This window comes from Sinohyriopsis cumingii, chromosome 17 (assembly GCF_028554795.1).
Source record: "Sinohyriopsis cumingii isolate HCF-2022 chromosome 17, ASM2855479v2, whole genome shotgun sequence".
NCBI classification, from domain to species: Eukaryota; Metazoa; Mollusca; class Bivalvia; order Unionida; family Unionidae; genus Sinohyriopsis; species Sinohyriopsis cumingii.
Genome location: NC_142977.1, coordinates 69,395,613 through 69,414,806, shown reverse-complemented (window position 1 = coordinate 69,414,806; position 19,194 = coordinate 69,395,613). Strand labels below are relative to the sequence as shown.

General features: G+C 36.4%; 1 protein-coding gene across 1 annotated transcript in view; it reads right to left on the bottom strand.

Moving 5' to 3' along the window:
* Positions 1–19,194, bottom strand: part of LOC149779186 (uncharacterized) — a 240,726-nt gene that overhangs the window by 54,733 nt on the left and 166,799 nt on the right. Inside the window, exon 39 of the mRNA XM_089938405.1 lies at positions 17,428–17,532. Coding sequence (XP_089794531.1) covers positions 17,428–17,532 — 105 coding nt within the window. The remainder of the gene's footprint in view (positions 1–17,427; positions 17,533–19,194) is intronic.

Here is a 19,194-nt window from a genome sequence, read left to right as displayed (position 1 = left end):
AGATTGTAGTTGGCTTTTTTTAATGAAGGGTGATTGCATTATTGAAGTCACCTCTAAAGGACAGCTTTGGGGAACCAAATAAATGCCCATTTCTTATTGTGGTGGCAACATCAAATAATTGTATTGCATGATTGAGACTGACTTTTTTCCATTTGCTGACTAAGTTTTCATAACAATCGGTGCTTCAAAGGTAATCTGTTTCCTTTGAAATTTCAACAAACTATTTGATCTGGGTACATTTTTAAAAAGGAATTAGTTGTCATTTGGTCTATTCTAGTTACTGTTCCTCCATGCCTATGTTTATTCTTCCATGTTTATTCAACCAATAAGCAAGATGGTTTTTTTTTGTTTTGTTTATTACATTTGTGGTACAGCATGATTTGCCTTCCACACATGCATCAGAAATTTAACAAAAGGTCAAAGGACAATAGAGACACAGGTGTTCTGGTACTGGCAGGGATTATTACAGAAAATGTGAGTGTTCTGAAAGATTTAATTTTGAGTGAAAAGAAGAGGAATTTTACTTACCATCCACATACAAATGTCAGTCTTTGTAAATATATTAATTACTAGCGAGTGGGCAAAAATCCGACGAAAGATTGATTACAAGATAATGCCCTGTCCGGTTGACCTCTGTTACCAGAAGTTTCAACAACAAAAAAAGTGGATATCTCACAACATACAGTACTCATGATAGATGTCAAGATACGTGAATTATGCTATAACAATGCACTGTTTAGATGGTTTGTCAATGTGGACATAGAATTTGTTTATGTAACAACAGATAAATTTCAGTGCATTTTATATCCAATTTGCTGCCTCTGACTTTCTCCATTCCAAACCAATGGTTGTATATACAAGTTTAAATAGCCAACTATGTCGCCAACAAAAAAAAATCACGAGATGGTATATTTTTAAAACAATATATTTTTAAAACAAATCCAAGTTTGCGACATTGGCAAAGCCCTACCTGATCCCAGAATAAACATTTTACAGGTTATTTTTCATATTTTCAAGAAGAAAAAAACTACTTTGTCGTGTACAAGAAAAATACATATATAATTTCAGGAGCCATGCTACGATCGTCTTGTATTATTCATATGCGATCTCTTCCCCAAAATTATAAACATTTTAAGTTTTTGCGTACTTTTAACATTTTTTTTTTCACGTACGAGAAAAACACGTGTACATGACATTTCGGGAGCCACAGCACAGTGTTATATCTGAATTCATGTTATAACGGAGTGTACTGTAGCAGGGTCACACTGTATGATTGTGAATGTGCAGTAATATAGTGGACTGATCTTACTATGTATGCCTGTGAATATGCAGTAATAAAGTGGACTGATCTTATTATGTATGACTGTGAATGTGCAGTAATAAAGTGGACTGATACCAGTATGTATGACTGTGAATATACAGTAATAATAATAATACAGTAATAATAATAATGAGGACTTTGTATAGATCCTGATCTTTAGAAGCTCAAAGTGCTTTACAATATAAGACAACACCTATAAGATAAAAAACATATAATGATATGATTACAAAAACAAACACCATGAAATTAGAAAACAAAAAAACATGCTGAGAATATTTAAGGTAGGAAACATTATTAGGTCTTTAAGTTTGTTCTTGCAGTCGAAATAAGCGAGTTTTGAGAGCACTCTTGAATGGGATCACTGTGTCTTTGTGTCTAAGTTCAGTGGGCAATTCATTCCACGTTGCTGGGCCCTGGTATGCAAAAGAACACTGTTCATATAACTTTGTTTTCATAGTGGGAATAATGAGTATACGATTGTCAGAAGAGGAGTGTAAGTATCTTGCTGGTGTGTACACAAGGGTGAGGTCGGATAGGTATGTTGGACTAGAGTCTGACAGTGAAACGTAGTACAGAGAACAAATTTTGTGTTTGATTCTGGATTGAATGGATAGCCAGTGTAGGGTACAGAGCAGCGGGGAGGTGTGCTCTGATCATGGTACTCTAAGTATGATCCGAGCAGCTGTGTTTTGAACGTTTTGAAGTTTCTGGAGCAGATATTGAGAGGAACCAGACAGAATTGAGTTACAATAGTCCAGTCCTGAAAGTACTAATGAACAAACAAGTGTTTTAGTGGTGTCGACTGAAAGATATCTGCGAATTGAGCTGATGTGTCTCAGCTCAAGATATGCAGCCTTGCATATGTTCATGACATGTTGGTGCAATGTGAGAGTACTGTCCAGAGTAACACTTAAGTTTTGTACTGATTGTGTGAATTACATGTTGGTGTTGCTGATACTTATTGTTTGAGGTAAAGCATGTGAATGAAAAAGTCTCTGTGTTGTGATCAAAATGGCCTCAGTGTGTACAAATGTGAATGTGCAGTAATAAAGTGGACTGATCCCAGTATGAATGACTGTGAATGTACAGTAATAAAGTGGACTGCTCCCAGTATGTATGACTGTGAATGTGCAGTAATAAAGTGGACTGATCCCAATATGTATGACTGTGAATGTGCAGTAACAAAGTGGACTGAACCTAGCATGAATGACTGTGAATGTGCAGTAATAAAGTGGACTGATCCCAGTATGAATGACTGTGAATGTGCAGTAATAAAGTGGACTGATCTTAGTATGTATACCTGTGAATATGCAGTAATAAAGTGAACTGATCTGAGTATGTATGACTGTGAATGTGCAGTAATATCTCAGTATGTATGACTGTGAATGTGCAGTAATATCTCAGTATGTATGCCTATGAATGTGCAGTAATACAGTGGACTGATCCCAGTATGACTGTGAATGTGCAGTAATAAAATGGACTGATCCCAGTATGTATGACTGTGAATGTGCAGTAATCAAGTAGACTGATCCCAGTATGTATAACTTAATATACAGTAATAAAGTGGACTGATCCCTGTATGTATGACTGTGAATGTGCAGTAATAAAGTAGACTGATCCCAGTATGTATAACTTAATGTGTAGTAATAAAGTGGACTGATCCCATTATGTATGACTGTGAATGTGCAGTAATAAAATGGACTGATCTTAGTAGGTATAATTGTGAATGTGCAGTAATAAAATGGACTGATCCCAATATGTATGACTGTGAATGTGCAGTAATAAAGTGGACTGATCCCAGTATCTATGACTGTGAATGTGCAGTAATAAAGTGGACCGATCTTAGTATGTATAACTTAATGTGCAGTAATAAAGTGGACTGATCCCAGATTGTACGTCTGTGAATGTGCAGTATTAAAGTGGACCAATCCCAGTATGTATACCTGTGAATAGGCAGCAATAAAGTGGACTGATCCCAGTATGTATGACTGTGAATGTGCAGTAATATCTCAGTATGTATGACTGTGAATGTGCAGTAATAAAGTGAACTGATCTTAGTATGTATGCCATTGAATGTGCAGTAATAAAGTGAACTGATCCCAGTATGACTGTGAATGTGCAGTAATAAAATGGACTGATCCCAGTATGTATGACTGTGAATGTGCAGTAATAAAGTAGACTGATCCCAGTATGTATAACTTAATATACAGTAATAAAGTGGACCGATCCCTATATGTATGACTGTGAATGTGCAGTAATAAAGTAGACTGATCCCAGTATGTATAACTTAATGTACAGTAATAAAGTGGACTGATCCCATTATGTATGACTGTGAATGTGTAGTAATAAAATGGACTGATCTTAGTAGGTATAATTGTGAATGTGCAGTAATAAAATGGACTGATCCCAATATGTATGACTGTGAATGTGCAGTAATAAAGTGGACTGATCCCAGTATCTATGACTGTGAATGTGCAGTAATAAAGTGGACCGATCTTAGTATGTATAACTTAATGTGCAGTAATAAAGTGGACTGATCCCAGATTGTACGTCTGTGAATGTGCAGTATTAAAGTGGACCAATCCCAGTATGTATACCTGTGAATAGGCAGCAATAAAGTGGACTGATCCCAGTATGTATGACTGTGAATGTGCAGTAATATCTCAGTATGTATGACTGTGACTGTGCAGTAATAAAGTGAACTGATCTTAGTATGTATGCCATTGAATGTGCAGTAATAAAGTGAACTGATCCCAGTATGACTGTGAATGTGCAGTAATAAAATGGACTGATCCCAGTATGTATGACTGTGAATGTGCAGTAATAAAGTAGACTGATCCCAGTATGTATAACTTAATATACAGTAATAAAGTGGACCGATCCCTATATGTATGACTGTGAATGTGCAGTAATAAAGTAGACTGATCCCAGTATGTATAACTTAATGTACAGTAATAAAGTGGACTGATCCCATTATGTATGACTGTGAATGTGTAGTAATAAAATGGACTGATCTTAGTAGGTATTATTGTGAATGTGCAGTAATAAAATGGACTGATCCCAATATGTATGACTGTAAGTGTGCAGTAATAAAGTGGACTGATCCCAGTATGTATGACTGTGAATGTGCTGTAATAAAGTGGACCGATCTTAGTATGTATAACTTAATGTGCAGTAATAAAGTGGACTGATCCCAGATTGTATGTCTGTGAATGTGCAGTAATAAAGTGGACCAATCCCAGAACGTATGACTGTGAATGTGCAGAAATAAAGTGGACTGATCCCAGTATGTATGACTGTTAATGTGCAGTAATAAAGTGGACTGATCCCAGTATGTATGACTGTGAATGTGCTGTAATAAAGTGGACCGATCTTAGTATGTATAACTTAATGTGCAGTAATAAAGTGGACTGATCCCAGATTGTATGTCTGTGAATGTGCAGTAATAAAGTGGACCAATCCCAGAACGTATGACTGTGAATGTGCAGAAATAAAGTGGACTGATCCCAGTATGTATGACTGTGAATGTGCAGTAATAAAGTAGACTGATCCCAGCATGTATGACCCTAAATGTGCAGTAATAAAGTAGACTGATCCCAGTATGTATAACTTAATGTGCAGTAATACAGTGGACCGATCCCAGTATGCATGACTGTTAATGTGTAGTAATAAAGTGGACTGATCCCAGTATGTATGACTGTGAATGTGCAGTAATAAAGTAGATTGATTCCAGTATGTATGACTGTGAATGTGCAGTAATAAAGTGGACTGATCCCAGTATGCATGACTGTGAATGTGCAGAAATAAAGTGGACTGATCCTAGATTGTATGACTGTGAATGTGCAGTAATAAAGTGGACTGATCCCAGCATGTATGACTGTAAATGTGCAGTAATAAAGTAGACTGATCCCAGTATGTATAACTTAATGTGCAGTAATACAGTGGACCGATCCCAGTATGCAGGACTGTTAATGTGCAGTAATAAAGTGGACTGATCCCAGTATGTATGACTGTGAATGTGCAGTAATAAAGTAGATTGATCCCAGTATGTATGACTGTGAATGTGCAGTAATAAAGTAGACTGATCCCAGTATGTATAACTGTGAATGTGCAGTAATTATTTGGACTGATCCCAGTATGTATGACTGTGAATGTGCAGTAATAAAGTGGACTGATCCCAGTATGCATGACTGTGAATGTGCAGAAATAAAGTGACCTGATCCTAGATTGTATGACTGTGAATGTGCAGTAATAAAGTGGACTGATCCCAGCATGTATGACTGTAAATGTGCAGTAATAAAGTAGACTGATCCCAATATGTATAACTTAATGTGCAGTAATACAGTGGACCGATCCCAGTATGCATGCCTGTTAATGTGCAGTAATAAAGTGGACTGATCCCAGTATGTATGACTGTGAATGTGCAGTAATAAAGTAGATTGATTCCAGTATGTATGACTGTGAATGTGCAGTAATAAAGTAGACTCATCAAAGTATGTATAACTGTGAATGTGCAGTAATTATTTGGACTGATCCCAGTATGTATGACTGAATGTCCAGTAATAAAGTGGACTGATCCCAGTATGTATGACTGAATGTGCAGTAATAAAGTGGACTGATCCCAGTATGTATGACTGTTAATGTGCAGTAATAAAGTAGACTGATCCCAGCATGTATGACTCTAAATGTGCAGTAATAAAGTAGACTGATCCCAGTATGTATAACTTAATGTGCAGAAATACAGTGGACTGATCCCAGTATGCATGACTGTTAATGTGCAGTAATAAAGTGGACTGATCCCAGTATGTATGACTGAATGTGCAGTAATAAAGTAGATTGATCCCAGTATGTATGACTGTGAATGTGCAGTAATAAAGTAGACTGATCCAAGTATGTATAACTGTGAATGTGCAGTAATTATTTGGACTGATCCCAGTATGTATGACTGTGAATGTGCAGTAATAAAGTGGACTGATCCCAGTGTGTATGACTGAATGTCCAGTAATAAAGTGGACTGATCCCAGTACGTATAACTGAATGTGCAGTAATCAAGTGGACTGATCCCAGTATGTATGACTGAATGTCCAGTAATAAAGTGGACTGATCCCAGTATGTATGACTGTGAATGTGCAGTAATAAAGTGGACTGATCCCAGTATGCATGACTGTGAATGTGCAGAAATAAAGTGGACTGATCCTAGATTGTATGACTGTGAATGTGCAGTAATAAAGTAGACTGATCCCAGTATGTATAACTTAACGTGCAGTAATAAAGTGGACCGATCCCAGTATGTATGACTGATAATGTGCAGTAATAAAGTGGACTGATCCCAGTACGTATGACTGTGAATGTGCAGTAATAAAGTAGACTGATCCCAGTATGTATAACTTAACGTGCAGTAATATAGTGGACCGATCCCAGTATGTATGACTGATAATGTGCAGTAATAAAGTGGACTGATCCCAGTATGTATGACTGTGAATGTGCAGTAATAAAGTAGACTGACCCCAGTATGTATAACTTAATGTACAGTAATAAAGTAGACTGATCCCAGTATGTATAACTTAATGTACAGTAATAAAGTGGATTGATCCCAGTATGTATGACTGAATGTGCAGCAAAATATATATACTAATCCTTGTATGTATGAATGGGATAAGGTTTGTTCTGTAGGTACAGCATGAGTACTACATTGGAAAAAAGTTTATCTAAAGTGATTCCCCAACTGTGGAGAGTTGGTTAGATGCAAATGAATGTAACTCTTCGAGTGAAGAACATCATGGGGGATCCAGCCAAGGTCACTATAGTCTTTCTTGCATGTCAGTAGTGATATGCAGGAATGTGTTGTACTTTACAGAAGTTCAAAATGTATTTAATGAATCAAATTAAACGGATTGTATTTTTATTCATAATCCAATTTATACAGGTACTAAATAACGATGATGGTTGTTGTTGTTGTTGTTGTTGTAGGGTTTAACTCCATTTTTCAGCACATGATAGGCTATACATGGCAGCCAGTATTAATTGTGGAGGAAGAACCGGGGAAAACCCCGGAAAGAACCACCGACCCACGAGAAGCTACTGGCAAGCTTTCTCACATACCCACATTAGCCGAATCCGAGACTCGAACCCACGCAGACAGAGGTGAGATGGCAGTGATCCATAATGGAAAGCGCTTTAGACCACTCAGCCACTCAGGGCCCCAATGACGATGGTAGCCATTTACATAATAGGAAATAATAAAGTATTAAAACCACAAATACATTTAAAATCTTGCATCTCAATACATTTCTAAACAATTCATATATTTTTACAAAGCAAAATATGCCCCAGGTCATTAATCCTTATTGATTCTATTGAGCAGGGCTACTCAAAATTTTGTAAATAAATCAAACTTAATAGAACTCTTACAAATTTCAAAATAAAAAATTGTAAATCCTGCATCTTTACACATGAAAATTGCTGGATCACTCGTATTTAAAAAACAACAAAATACACCCCATAGGTCCCTAGACAAATAGTAATGTATCTATCACTATTCATATTCTTTTAAAATAGTACTAATAATAATTTTTTGACTGTGCATCAGACAAGTACAAAATACACTCTATTTACCATACCATATTATAATTTCTTGACTGTGCATCAGACAAGTACAAAATACACTTTATTTACCATACCATATTATAATTTCTTGACTGTGCATCAGACAAGTACAAAATACACTTTATTTACCATACCATATTATAATTTCTTGAGTGTGCATCAGACATGTACAAAATACACTTTATTTACCATACCATATTATAATTTCTTGACTGTGCATCAGACATGTACAAAATACACTTTATTTACCATAACATATTATAATTTCTTGACTGTGCATCAGAAAAGTACAAAATACACTCTAGTTACCAACCCATATGATAATTTCTTGACTGGGCACTAAACTGAGTACAAAATAATTATAAAAAGTGTGGGTGTGATTTGTATTTGTAACATAGCTTTAACAATTTTTCAGTCATATCGCTATGATTTCTGCAGTGTGGCAGTTTATAGTGATGTCTAGTACTGGGGCATCATGCCACAGACATGTAGCATGATGTCCCACCCAGTCACATTATCCTGACTCCATTATGACCAGTCCTATCACTAGCTTCTTAATGCTGAGTCACTAGTGAAGCAGCTGTTAGTACCATTCTTATAAGTCTTTGGTATGACTTGGCTGGGTTCGAACCCACGACCACCTGCATCCGAGGTGGACACTGTAACCACTAGGCCACTGGAGCAGTCCTTAAAACTCTCCACAGTATAATGGTACAAAGCTATATCGTGATAAACAGTTTTCATACAGGTGACTGGAATATTTCCTGAATTGAACATGAAAGTAGCAATCTCAGTGTCAAGAAATAATTTGTATTTATTTACAAATATAAATAATATAACAATGTGATCAAAGCTAGTTTTGCTGCACAATAAAATTCAAGTGAAGAAGTGTCAATTTCAAACAAAAAAAGGATGTTTTGCAATCTTTTTGAAAGGTGAAAATTTATAGACTAAATTCAATAACACTTAACTAAGCATCATAAACACTGACAGCAATAGATTGTTGAGTCAACATGGTATAAATGCATATGCTGACAATGACAGCAATAGATTGCTGAGTCAGTATAATATATATGCATATGCTGACACTGACAGCAATAGATTGGTAAGTCAGCATGGTATATATGCATATGCTACCAATGACAGCAATAGATTGTTGAGTCAGCATGGTATATATGCAGATGCTAACAGTGACAGCAATAGATCAGTAAGTCAGCATGGTATATATGCAGACACTAACAATGACAACAACAGATTGTTGAGTCAGCATGGTATATATACAGATGTTAATACTGCAACAAATTGTTGAGTCAACATGGTATATATGCATATGCTAACAGTGACAGCAATAGATCGTTAAGTCAGCATGGTATAGATGCATATGCTGACACTGACAGCAATAGACTGGTAAGTCAGCATGGTATATATGCATATGCTAACAATGACAGCAACAGATTGTTGAATCAGCATGGTAGGTTAAAAATATTACCTATTAAAGACTGAATCTGTTTGAGAAAAGCCACATTAATGTGCAGGATATCCCATAATAGTGCTCCTGAATATTTACAATCACTATTCCAGTATAAGCTACCTGGTAATACTCCCCACCTGCAATCGATGTCTACCAAACAGTATAAAATTCCCAAACCAAATAAGGAGTTATTTAAAAAAGGTTTCCAATACTCTGGAACTCTGCTCTGGAATAGTATTCCAGTTGACATTTGAAATGCCCACTCTATTTCCTTCTTCCAAGCCCAATATATCCAGTGGCTTCAGAGATGCAGCTTAAATAAATAAATTCCTTTGTATGAGGGCCTCAAGGTAGATTAGTTTTTAGCTAATTGTGTTACCCTCTTTAAATAAGGTCATTATTATATATGCATAATGAGTTAATGATGTCTTGCAATTTTATGTGACTTAGGCATTGTAAAGAGTTATCCAATCTTAACTTGCAACAAGAAAATTTTATGACAGATTAAAGAAAAATACTATAAATTATATTTTTACACGTTACACCAATAAAACTTGGTTCATCATAGAAACAACACAAATATAACTAATGCTTATAAACATTTTACATCAATATTCCTGTTTAAATTTTTTGATGTTGTCAGTGCATTTGTTATCCAAATGTTTTAGCATTGGAGTAGTGTGACATTGTGAATAGGTCTTTCTGCCCAGCCAGCTGTCTCTTACTACATCTCCTAAACTTCTGGGTGGAAATTCATTAACCCTTTCAGTTGTTTTGCCCTTGGGGCAAATAATGCAGTTATCCATGGGGAAAATATATGCAGTCATCCATGAGGCAAATATATACATTCATCCTTGGGGCAAATATTTGCAATCATCCATGGGGCAAATATATTCAGTCATCCATGGGACAAATATATGCAGTCATCCATAGGGGAAATATATGCAGTCATCCATGGGGCAAATATGTGCACTCATCCATGGGGCAAATATATGCAGTCATCCATTGGGCAAATATATGCAGTCATTCTTGGGGTAAACATATGCAATCATGCCACAAAGCTGCATCATGCATGTGATTGATTTTGCATTATTATCCATGGGCCACTGTCTGGGAGTTAAGCAGAGGTGGGTGGGGGTATAAAGGTGGGGGAGGTGAAATACAATAACAATAGGGTATTGGCCCACAAATCAAAGTCCTGCTGTAAATGTGTGACTCTGACCCAAAGGTCAAAAGATTAAATAAGCATTCTGCAAAGTGAACTGTCTCAGTTTCATAATCATTCATCCTAAATAAGAACAAATTCCATCAAAAGGTTCAGGAAATAAAAGCAAATGAAAAATATCTGAATCAAAACCTCAACTGAAATTTTCTGAGTGACCTTGATTCTAAGGTCAAATAATCAATGACTTTGACCTTGACCTCAACCCAACTGAAAAAGACTCCATCTGACCTAAAGCTGCTTAAAAAGGGACACATTTTCTCTCCTGCAAATCCTAAGGAAGTCATAAAGCCAGTTCTGTGTGAAACTGTCAGACGATCTGGTAGGGTAGCCTATTGTACCATGGGTAAAGGTTCCTCCAGATCGATGAATGATCTATGATAATAACTGGAAAAGTGTACTTGGATCTACATCCCACTGAAGAACAGTTTCATTCACATGCAGTGTTTGTGGTGACTGTCCTAACTTTCCAAGCCAATATGCAGAATAAATTCATTGGTGTGAGTTTAGTCTGATATGCAGGACATATACCCCACTTTATGCAGGATGAAAATGTCTATGTCGATTTATCATCCTTCCCTTCTTTGAAGGTAAAATTAGGCATGATCTCCCTCGATGCAATGGCTTGACATTCCTCAAATACCACTTCAGAGCTCACACTGGGTCAATGACCTTAAGATGAAGTGTCCAGAATAGACAGGAATAATTACCAATATCTGATTACCCATGCATGGAAGCCTGTTTTTGGCAATGAAAGCAGGGGGCTTCATGACTGATATTGACCCAATGTGATGGAACTGTATGTCAATGAGTCCTCCAATAGGAAATATATTGCTCATTTTGCCTGCCGATTGCCAAAGTAGTGAAGAGTCAGGAATTACATGATAGATGAACTAATGAAGCCCTTGAAAGCGTTCAAAAGGTGTCTTGTTCTGCCCGATTAATACTCATGATACATTCCACTAGGGCACAGGTCCAGAGTCACTGGCCAAGTGAATCCAAATAAACTGAAGATCTGATAGGTCTTTGGTTTGTCCGATATCCTCTCTTCAATGACAGCACAGTGTGCAAGTGATTGTGGAATGGTAGGTTTAATTATGACTGGTGCTAACCGTTTTTCATCGAAGAGCTATAGAAAGTTAGCTATTGTGGTATGGATGCCTACATTGGTAAAATGTGCTCTGGTGTGCTCCAATAAGATTATATACCATTGCCTTTGCACGCGTCTAAGGTGAATGGCCATCTCACATGAGGGATTCTCCACCATCTGGTGTAAAAACTGTTTGTTCTTAAGAGTGTTTTCAATAAGATCCTGATGGGCAGGTTCAATAAATCTGTAAACCTGCCATCGTGGTTGCTTAAAGCAGATGATGGGATATTTCAATTCCAGAAGGTTCTGTTGCAAGAATGATGAAGATGGTCCAATATTTCCAATTTGAGAGGAGTAATCAGGATAAGGAGTATTCCTGTATCACATTCAGAATCTGAGATGTTGGAGAAGTGTATGCATTCAGCCACTCCAATCTACAGAAAGTAAAGCTGTCAAACATTTTAGGAAACATCTACCGGGCACCCATCTATCCTCATATTAGTTACGATGATACCCAATCAAGTGAAAATGTATTGTGAACATGAACTGCCTTATTTTAGGTTCATACATGCCAGTCCCCAAGAGAGTTACAAACATAATTATTACTAATATAAGTGGCAAAAATCATAATCTGAACATAAAAAGAGCAATCTATATATTACATGCCATAATTATGGCAATCTATATATTACATGCCATAATTACAGCAATCTGTATATTACGTGCCATAATTATGGCAATCTATATATTACATGCCATAAATACAGCAATCTGTATATTACATGCCATAATTATGGCAGTCCATATATTACATGCCATAATTACAGCAATCTGTATATTACATGCCATAATTACAGTAATTTATATATTACATGCCATAATTATGGCAATCTATATATTACATGCCATAATTATGGCAATCTATATATTAAATGCCATAATTACAGCAACCTGTATATTACATGCCATAATTACAGCAATCTGTATATTACATGCCATAATTACAGAAATATATATATTAAATGCCATAATTATGGCAATCTATTACATGCCATGATTACAGCAATCTGTATATTACATGCCATTATTACAGCAATCTATATATTACATGCCATAATTACAGCAATCTATATATTACATGCCATAATTACAGCAATCTTTATATTATTTGCCATAATTACAGCAATCTATAAATTACATGCCATGCATATGGCAATCTATATATTACATGCCCTAATTACAGCAATCTGTATATTACATGCCATAATTACAGCAATCTATATATTACATGCTGTAACTACAGCAATCTGTATACTACATGCGATAATTATGGAAAACTGTAAGAAAAACATACATTTATTCTTGTATGTGGATTTAATTTAGTAGTTAGTACGAGAGTACAGAACAAAACTAACTGATATATTGTTTATGCATAACAGTCACTTTAACTAGTCTACATGTCTAACTTTTGCTGAATGGTTGTGAAGTCCACAAACAATGAATGCTGTATTACATAACTGTCAAATTCTTCTGTCAAAATTGGTAAAGCACTATTAATTTGCCCTTTTCCTGATGCAACATGTTTTTAAGTTCATCAAAATTGCTCTCTTCTAACATTTTTTGGTCATCCGTGAGCCACATCAGTAAAGCTCATTTCTCTTAATATCTAGGTTCATTTTTTTTTAATTTAGACTGGTCCACTGCCTATGTGTGTAGCAAAATATAATGAATCTGTGACATGTGGTTTCACATTCAAGAAACCCATCTGTTTTCTTGGAACTGTTTCAAGTGCAGTTACTATAAATAGAAAATAAGGAAATTAGAAGGAGGTCTAACGATGGATAAATGTGCAGCAGCCAATAGTTGTATGACACAAGCCTCGAACTGTAATTGTTATTAGGTGTCTCATTTGCCACTGATGTCTTTAATCTGAACTTGGAAACATGGGGTTTTTGGAGTTTTAAAAAAATTTAACATTACCTGGTTGCCCATTTTATTACCCACATTATTATCAATGGGTGGGTACCCAAGTCCCTGGGTACCCACTGACTTCTTTAAAAGATAGAGTATCAATAATCCAGGCTTTTGGATCCAGGACTGGTAAGACAAAGGTTGGGTTTTTGGCATTCAAACTTGTCACCAGTAAGTCCATCATAGATCGATCCCATCAAACATCCATCACCATTCATTTTGGTATTAGTTCCTTCTTGCAGAATAATGAGTCTACCAATACATTAGCCATTGAGGACACCACTTCATAAAATCCCATAAAGGAATACAAATGTCTGAGTATTTGTTAATCCTTGATGTTTGAGATAAATCACCTAGGTGAAGTTATCAGACAGAATGAGGACTCCATTACTGTTTAGGTTCACAAGACACCAATGAAACTTTCAAAATGGTTTCCATCTTGAGGAAACTGATATGTAAATAGTGATGCTGAGTGGGCTACAGTCCTACTGCATTCCAAAAAGGTAGGAGACTTGCTCCTCCAGTCCTCTGTGTTCGCATCAATAGCAATCGTGATCACCAGAGGTTGTGTATGTGGAGGTATCCAAACAGGAGTCCAATGCGGTATCACTGCCTTCAAGATGCAAACTTATAATGTAGCATATTATGTGAGTTAGTGCAAAGGTCAAAGGTTTGGTCTCCATTTGGAACACATAATCATTGCTTTGGGAGCCAAATGAGATGACCAAGGACTAAGACATCTGCTGCCACATTGAGCAAAACTCAGCAGGCGAAGGAATTATCCAGCCAATGAATTTCTCCAAACAGGAACAGAACCTACCACTGCATGAATTCAATTCTCTTTCTTGGGGAAAATATTCTTTAACTTGAACCTTGATTCCAGACCGAATCTTGAATGGGTACAGGGATGGATATGTTCACAAAGAGATTGAGGGTAGCAGATGAAATTGTGTCTTGCTCCAAAACATAACTAGTCTGCTGCTTGTTGTATGCAAATCACCTAAATTTTCGAAGCCATTAGAGTGGGGACATGACAACATGCATGTCCACACTGACTGCATAACCTCTACAATATGGATGGCATTCAAACCTGTCACTGTATTCCATAACAAACCCAAAAGTATTATACAGTATTGATTGGGTGCATTTAGGTTGATGACCAAGTAACAACTGTTGCATTGAAATCTGAAAGACCTTTGGCCAAAGACTTTGCATGTGCACGGAATGAGATAAGTCCACAGGAAACTAATATCAGGTCCCCATGCTTTCATGGTAAATCACTCCCCATTCAGCAACAAAAGACTGGATCCTTTTTCTTACTGTGATAAGGAGCAGTCTATAGCTTTCAATGGTTGTAAATTTGGTATGCCTGTTCCAAGTGGCATGCTCTCTAGGGATATCCCTGCAACCTTTGTTGCATGCCTTGCAAATCCCATTTGATGTAGCAGCAACAGTGAGGGATGGTGGCTTGTTATGAATTTAGCAACCTGATCATTAAAGAGGAGAATAAATAAGGAAGGTTTTAATCATAGCTTGGCCAATGCTGGTCTTGTAAGGTGGAGTTAGAGAGCATTGTCTCATGTTCCACCAGTTAAGTCAATACCTGCTAATATATCCATGGTCATAGTATGTTGGGCCTCTATGTTACAAAGTGGGTCTCTATGTTACAAAGTCAGCCTCTGTGTTACAAAGTGGGCTTCTATGTTACAAAGTGGATCTCTATGTTACAAAGTGGGCCTCTATATTACAAAGTGGGTCTCTATGCTACAAAGTGGACCTCTATGTTACAAAGTGGGAGCTATGTTACAAGGTAGACCATTCTATAAACATGCCCCATGTATTTCCAGTGGGATTCAGGGTGGGAGAATATAAGCTGTATTCTGCCTATTGAATATCATGCCAAGTAGTTGGTGAAGAATGTCAAGGATGGAAGCACACTACACTTAGAGTACTTATGAGGCAAATCCTCTTACTTCTAAGGTGTCGCTAAGTAGTCTCTTGGGTGGCAGAGGCTTCAGGCCAAGTGAAGAGACACCGCTTGAAAACTGAGGTCTCAAGATGGACATCAATGCCGGAAGTGTCTTGAAGTTCTATCGAAGCATGACTGATCAATGAGGGTGCCTAGATAAACCATACATCTTCCACAGGAAGTACCTAGCAGCACTATGCAGGTTAAATGGATCCATGAGAGTGCATGTACATACTGGATGTTATTCACAGGAAGTGCTTAGCAATATTATGCAGGTAAATCAGCTATATAACTGGTTTCATGAAGCTATGCAAGTCATGGAACTGGGCAATTTCATTATTGGTGGCTGATGCAGTATGATCAGTTGTGGTCATGACCCATTGTGATTAGAGTTATATAGGACCTAGTCCAGTCATGAGGAAACGTGGCAATCTTGGCTGTCATGACATTGTCCAGTTAATGAGGTTGAGTCAGGTACAGGATATTGATCCAGATTTCCAGTCCATAATTCTGATATGTGAGATTGTAACTGACACTGTTGTTGGTCTCCATCTCGCTGCCTGTTAAATGACATGGTTTCAAGCCCTTGCATGCAAACTGATGTTTTCAACCCTCATGCTATGATTGAAAGTCCAACATATATTCAAGGAATGACAACAGGAGAAAATTACACAGGCTGAGTGGTTGTCAAACTGGTCTCACCCATGGTCTTAATATGCAAAACAAAACATAGCAGACCCTGTATGTATACCCAGAGAAATGAGTGTCCTGCTTTATGAACTTGCAGTATCAATGCAGAGTTACCAAGTATTATAAATACCTGTACAAGGGTGCATGTAGCTTGTACAGGTAAAGTATCAATGCAGAAGTGATGCCAAAGTGATAACTGTAAAAGCAGAAGTTCATAATCATAGGTAGAAAGAAAAGTTGGAATATAGATGGAGTATGCCTACCTTTTGAAGTAAAGACTCCTCCAACTTGTAAGTGTAAAACTTCCAGAAACTTGGTAAAGGATTTTGCAAAGTCTCTCTTGACGAGAGCATGATGCTTAGCAAGAGCAAATAGTAATTGGCAATCTCACAAGATTTTGCCCCAATCCCAGTATCATTGGAAGTTCATGCTACCTAAATGCCTTCTAGGTAGGCAGATAACTTTAGCTAAATGCCTTCTAGGTGGGCAGATAACTTTAGCTAAATGCCTTCTAGGTGGGCAGACAACTTTACCTAAATGCCTTCTAGGTGGGCAGATAACTTTACCTAAATGCCTTCTAGGTGGGCAGATAACTTTACCTAAATGCCTTCTAGGTGGGCAGATAACTTTAGCTAAATGCCTTCTAGGTGGGCAGACAACTTTAGCAAAATGCCTTCTAGGTGGGCAGTTAACTTTAGCTAAATGCCTTCTAGGTGGGCAAATAACTTTAGCTTTTGAGCTAAAAGTTTTTAGCCTCCAAGGGCTGAATTTGCACAGTAGTAGTAGTTGTAGCAATATATCATGATTGGGTAATGTATTCTGAAGAAGACAAGTTACTGCCCTTTCTTGTTTTTCCTACTGCTATTCACTCAACAAAAAGTATACAGGTTTATAATGGGGCATTATTGCAGGACTGGTGCTCCATATTCACATTACTTAAAGATCTCCATATATTACCTAAATCTCCACATATTACCTAAAACTCCACATATTACCTGAATCTCCACATATTACCTAAATCTCCACATATTACCTACAAAACAGACTATCTTGTGTTACTAAATTCATTCATATTAAGGATACATACGGCTCTATATCTTGCTGCTTCTCTGGGCATGACTGAAGAACATGCGTATGTGACTGGAATACTGGTAAATGGCATTCTTGTAAATGAATCTGCAGTGATCTCATCCTGTCACGAGAACAGAAAGTACAGAATTCTAAATGCATGTACAACCACTAACCAAATGCAATGTCTAAATGTATCGACTGCAACATAAGCCCTCTCAACCACCAGAACTGCTTTATTAGCTCAATCAAAATGGACCAGTATATTATATTTTCCCAGTGCCATAAACATAATCCTTAAATATGTTCCTATCAAAGTTAATAAATGCATCAATTAAGGTATGACATAACATGAGAAGTTAATAAATGCATCAATTAAGGTATGACAGAACATGAGAAGTTAATAAATGCATCAATTAAGGTATGACAGAACATGAGAAGTTAATAAATGCATCAATTAAGGTATGACATAACATGAGAAGTTAATAAATGCATCAATTAAGGTATGACAGAACATGAGAAGTTAATAATTAACTGCAATTCATAATGACAAGGAGTGTACTCAGGGCCATCAAGATGTAGAGTGAGACAGATTACAGACAGACAGATGGACTGTGAGCCATTACTCTATTAAAATCATCAATTCATTCCTACTGATGATGATCATTGATATTCAATTAGATGTTGTGTCACAGAAATTTAATACAAGTTATGAAAATCCATCAATTATTTGGATTTTAATTTTATTTTAAATACCAGTAAAAAATGTTAAAAGTTTTTTATCTTTAGCTGCGATTCAATACCATGTTAAAAATGAATGGGACCTGGATGTGCTTGCTTGAGAAGCCAATTCATTCCATGGCACATTAGTCTGCATACATGTACATAACTAGACTGATACACTTTCCATTTTCATGGCATTATTATAGTGTGTTGTCAACCAAATTAATAAAGTAATATAATCATCCCTTTTATACATAAAATCACATACTGAAATATCACCACATCATAAAATCATGATCTCATTTAAAAAAACGGTAAAACGATGAACATATCCAAACGCTTTGCACGTGAAACAATGAAACTACTTAAAGTTTTGTAAATTAAATTTAAAAGGAGCAAAGGAAAGATTTTATATTTATCAAATGATTAAACAATATTGTTTTCATGTATCTATATTATTTCATAAAGACTCTTAACCGAATGCTCATTTTATATATAATTTATAAAACATCAAAATAATTTGATCTTTTGCACAACTTGTAATGTAGTAGATTTTTATGATTACTGTTGTATTATATTCCTCCAAATGCATTTATGGCATGGTCCTGGCAAGAAAAATGGATTTATGGCATGGTCCTGGCAAGAAAAATGTCTTTTTTATATAGGGTAAACATTTTATTATAATTGATTATTTGAAGAGAAATTTGTTTAATCAGTAAGGAGTTGCTTTTTTTTAAATAACCATTGATAAATCTGAAACTATGCAATAGTATCAAAGGGTTAAAAAAATGTTGGATATTGCTGAAACATACATTCCATTAGTATATGGCTGTATTGTAGGCTTATATCTAAATTGTTGGAACAAATTAAACAGGAAAAAAATGAAATCATATAAACTGAATAGAAGATATGGTTAAGTGAAGAATCTAGATACACATCACATATGTGCAAGCAAGCTGAAAATTCTAACAATGGCATCTATGTTTGTCACCTGGATGAGTGGCATGCCAATATCGGCTGACATCCAAATGCATGAAAAATATAACAGTGGATACAAATCAAT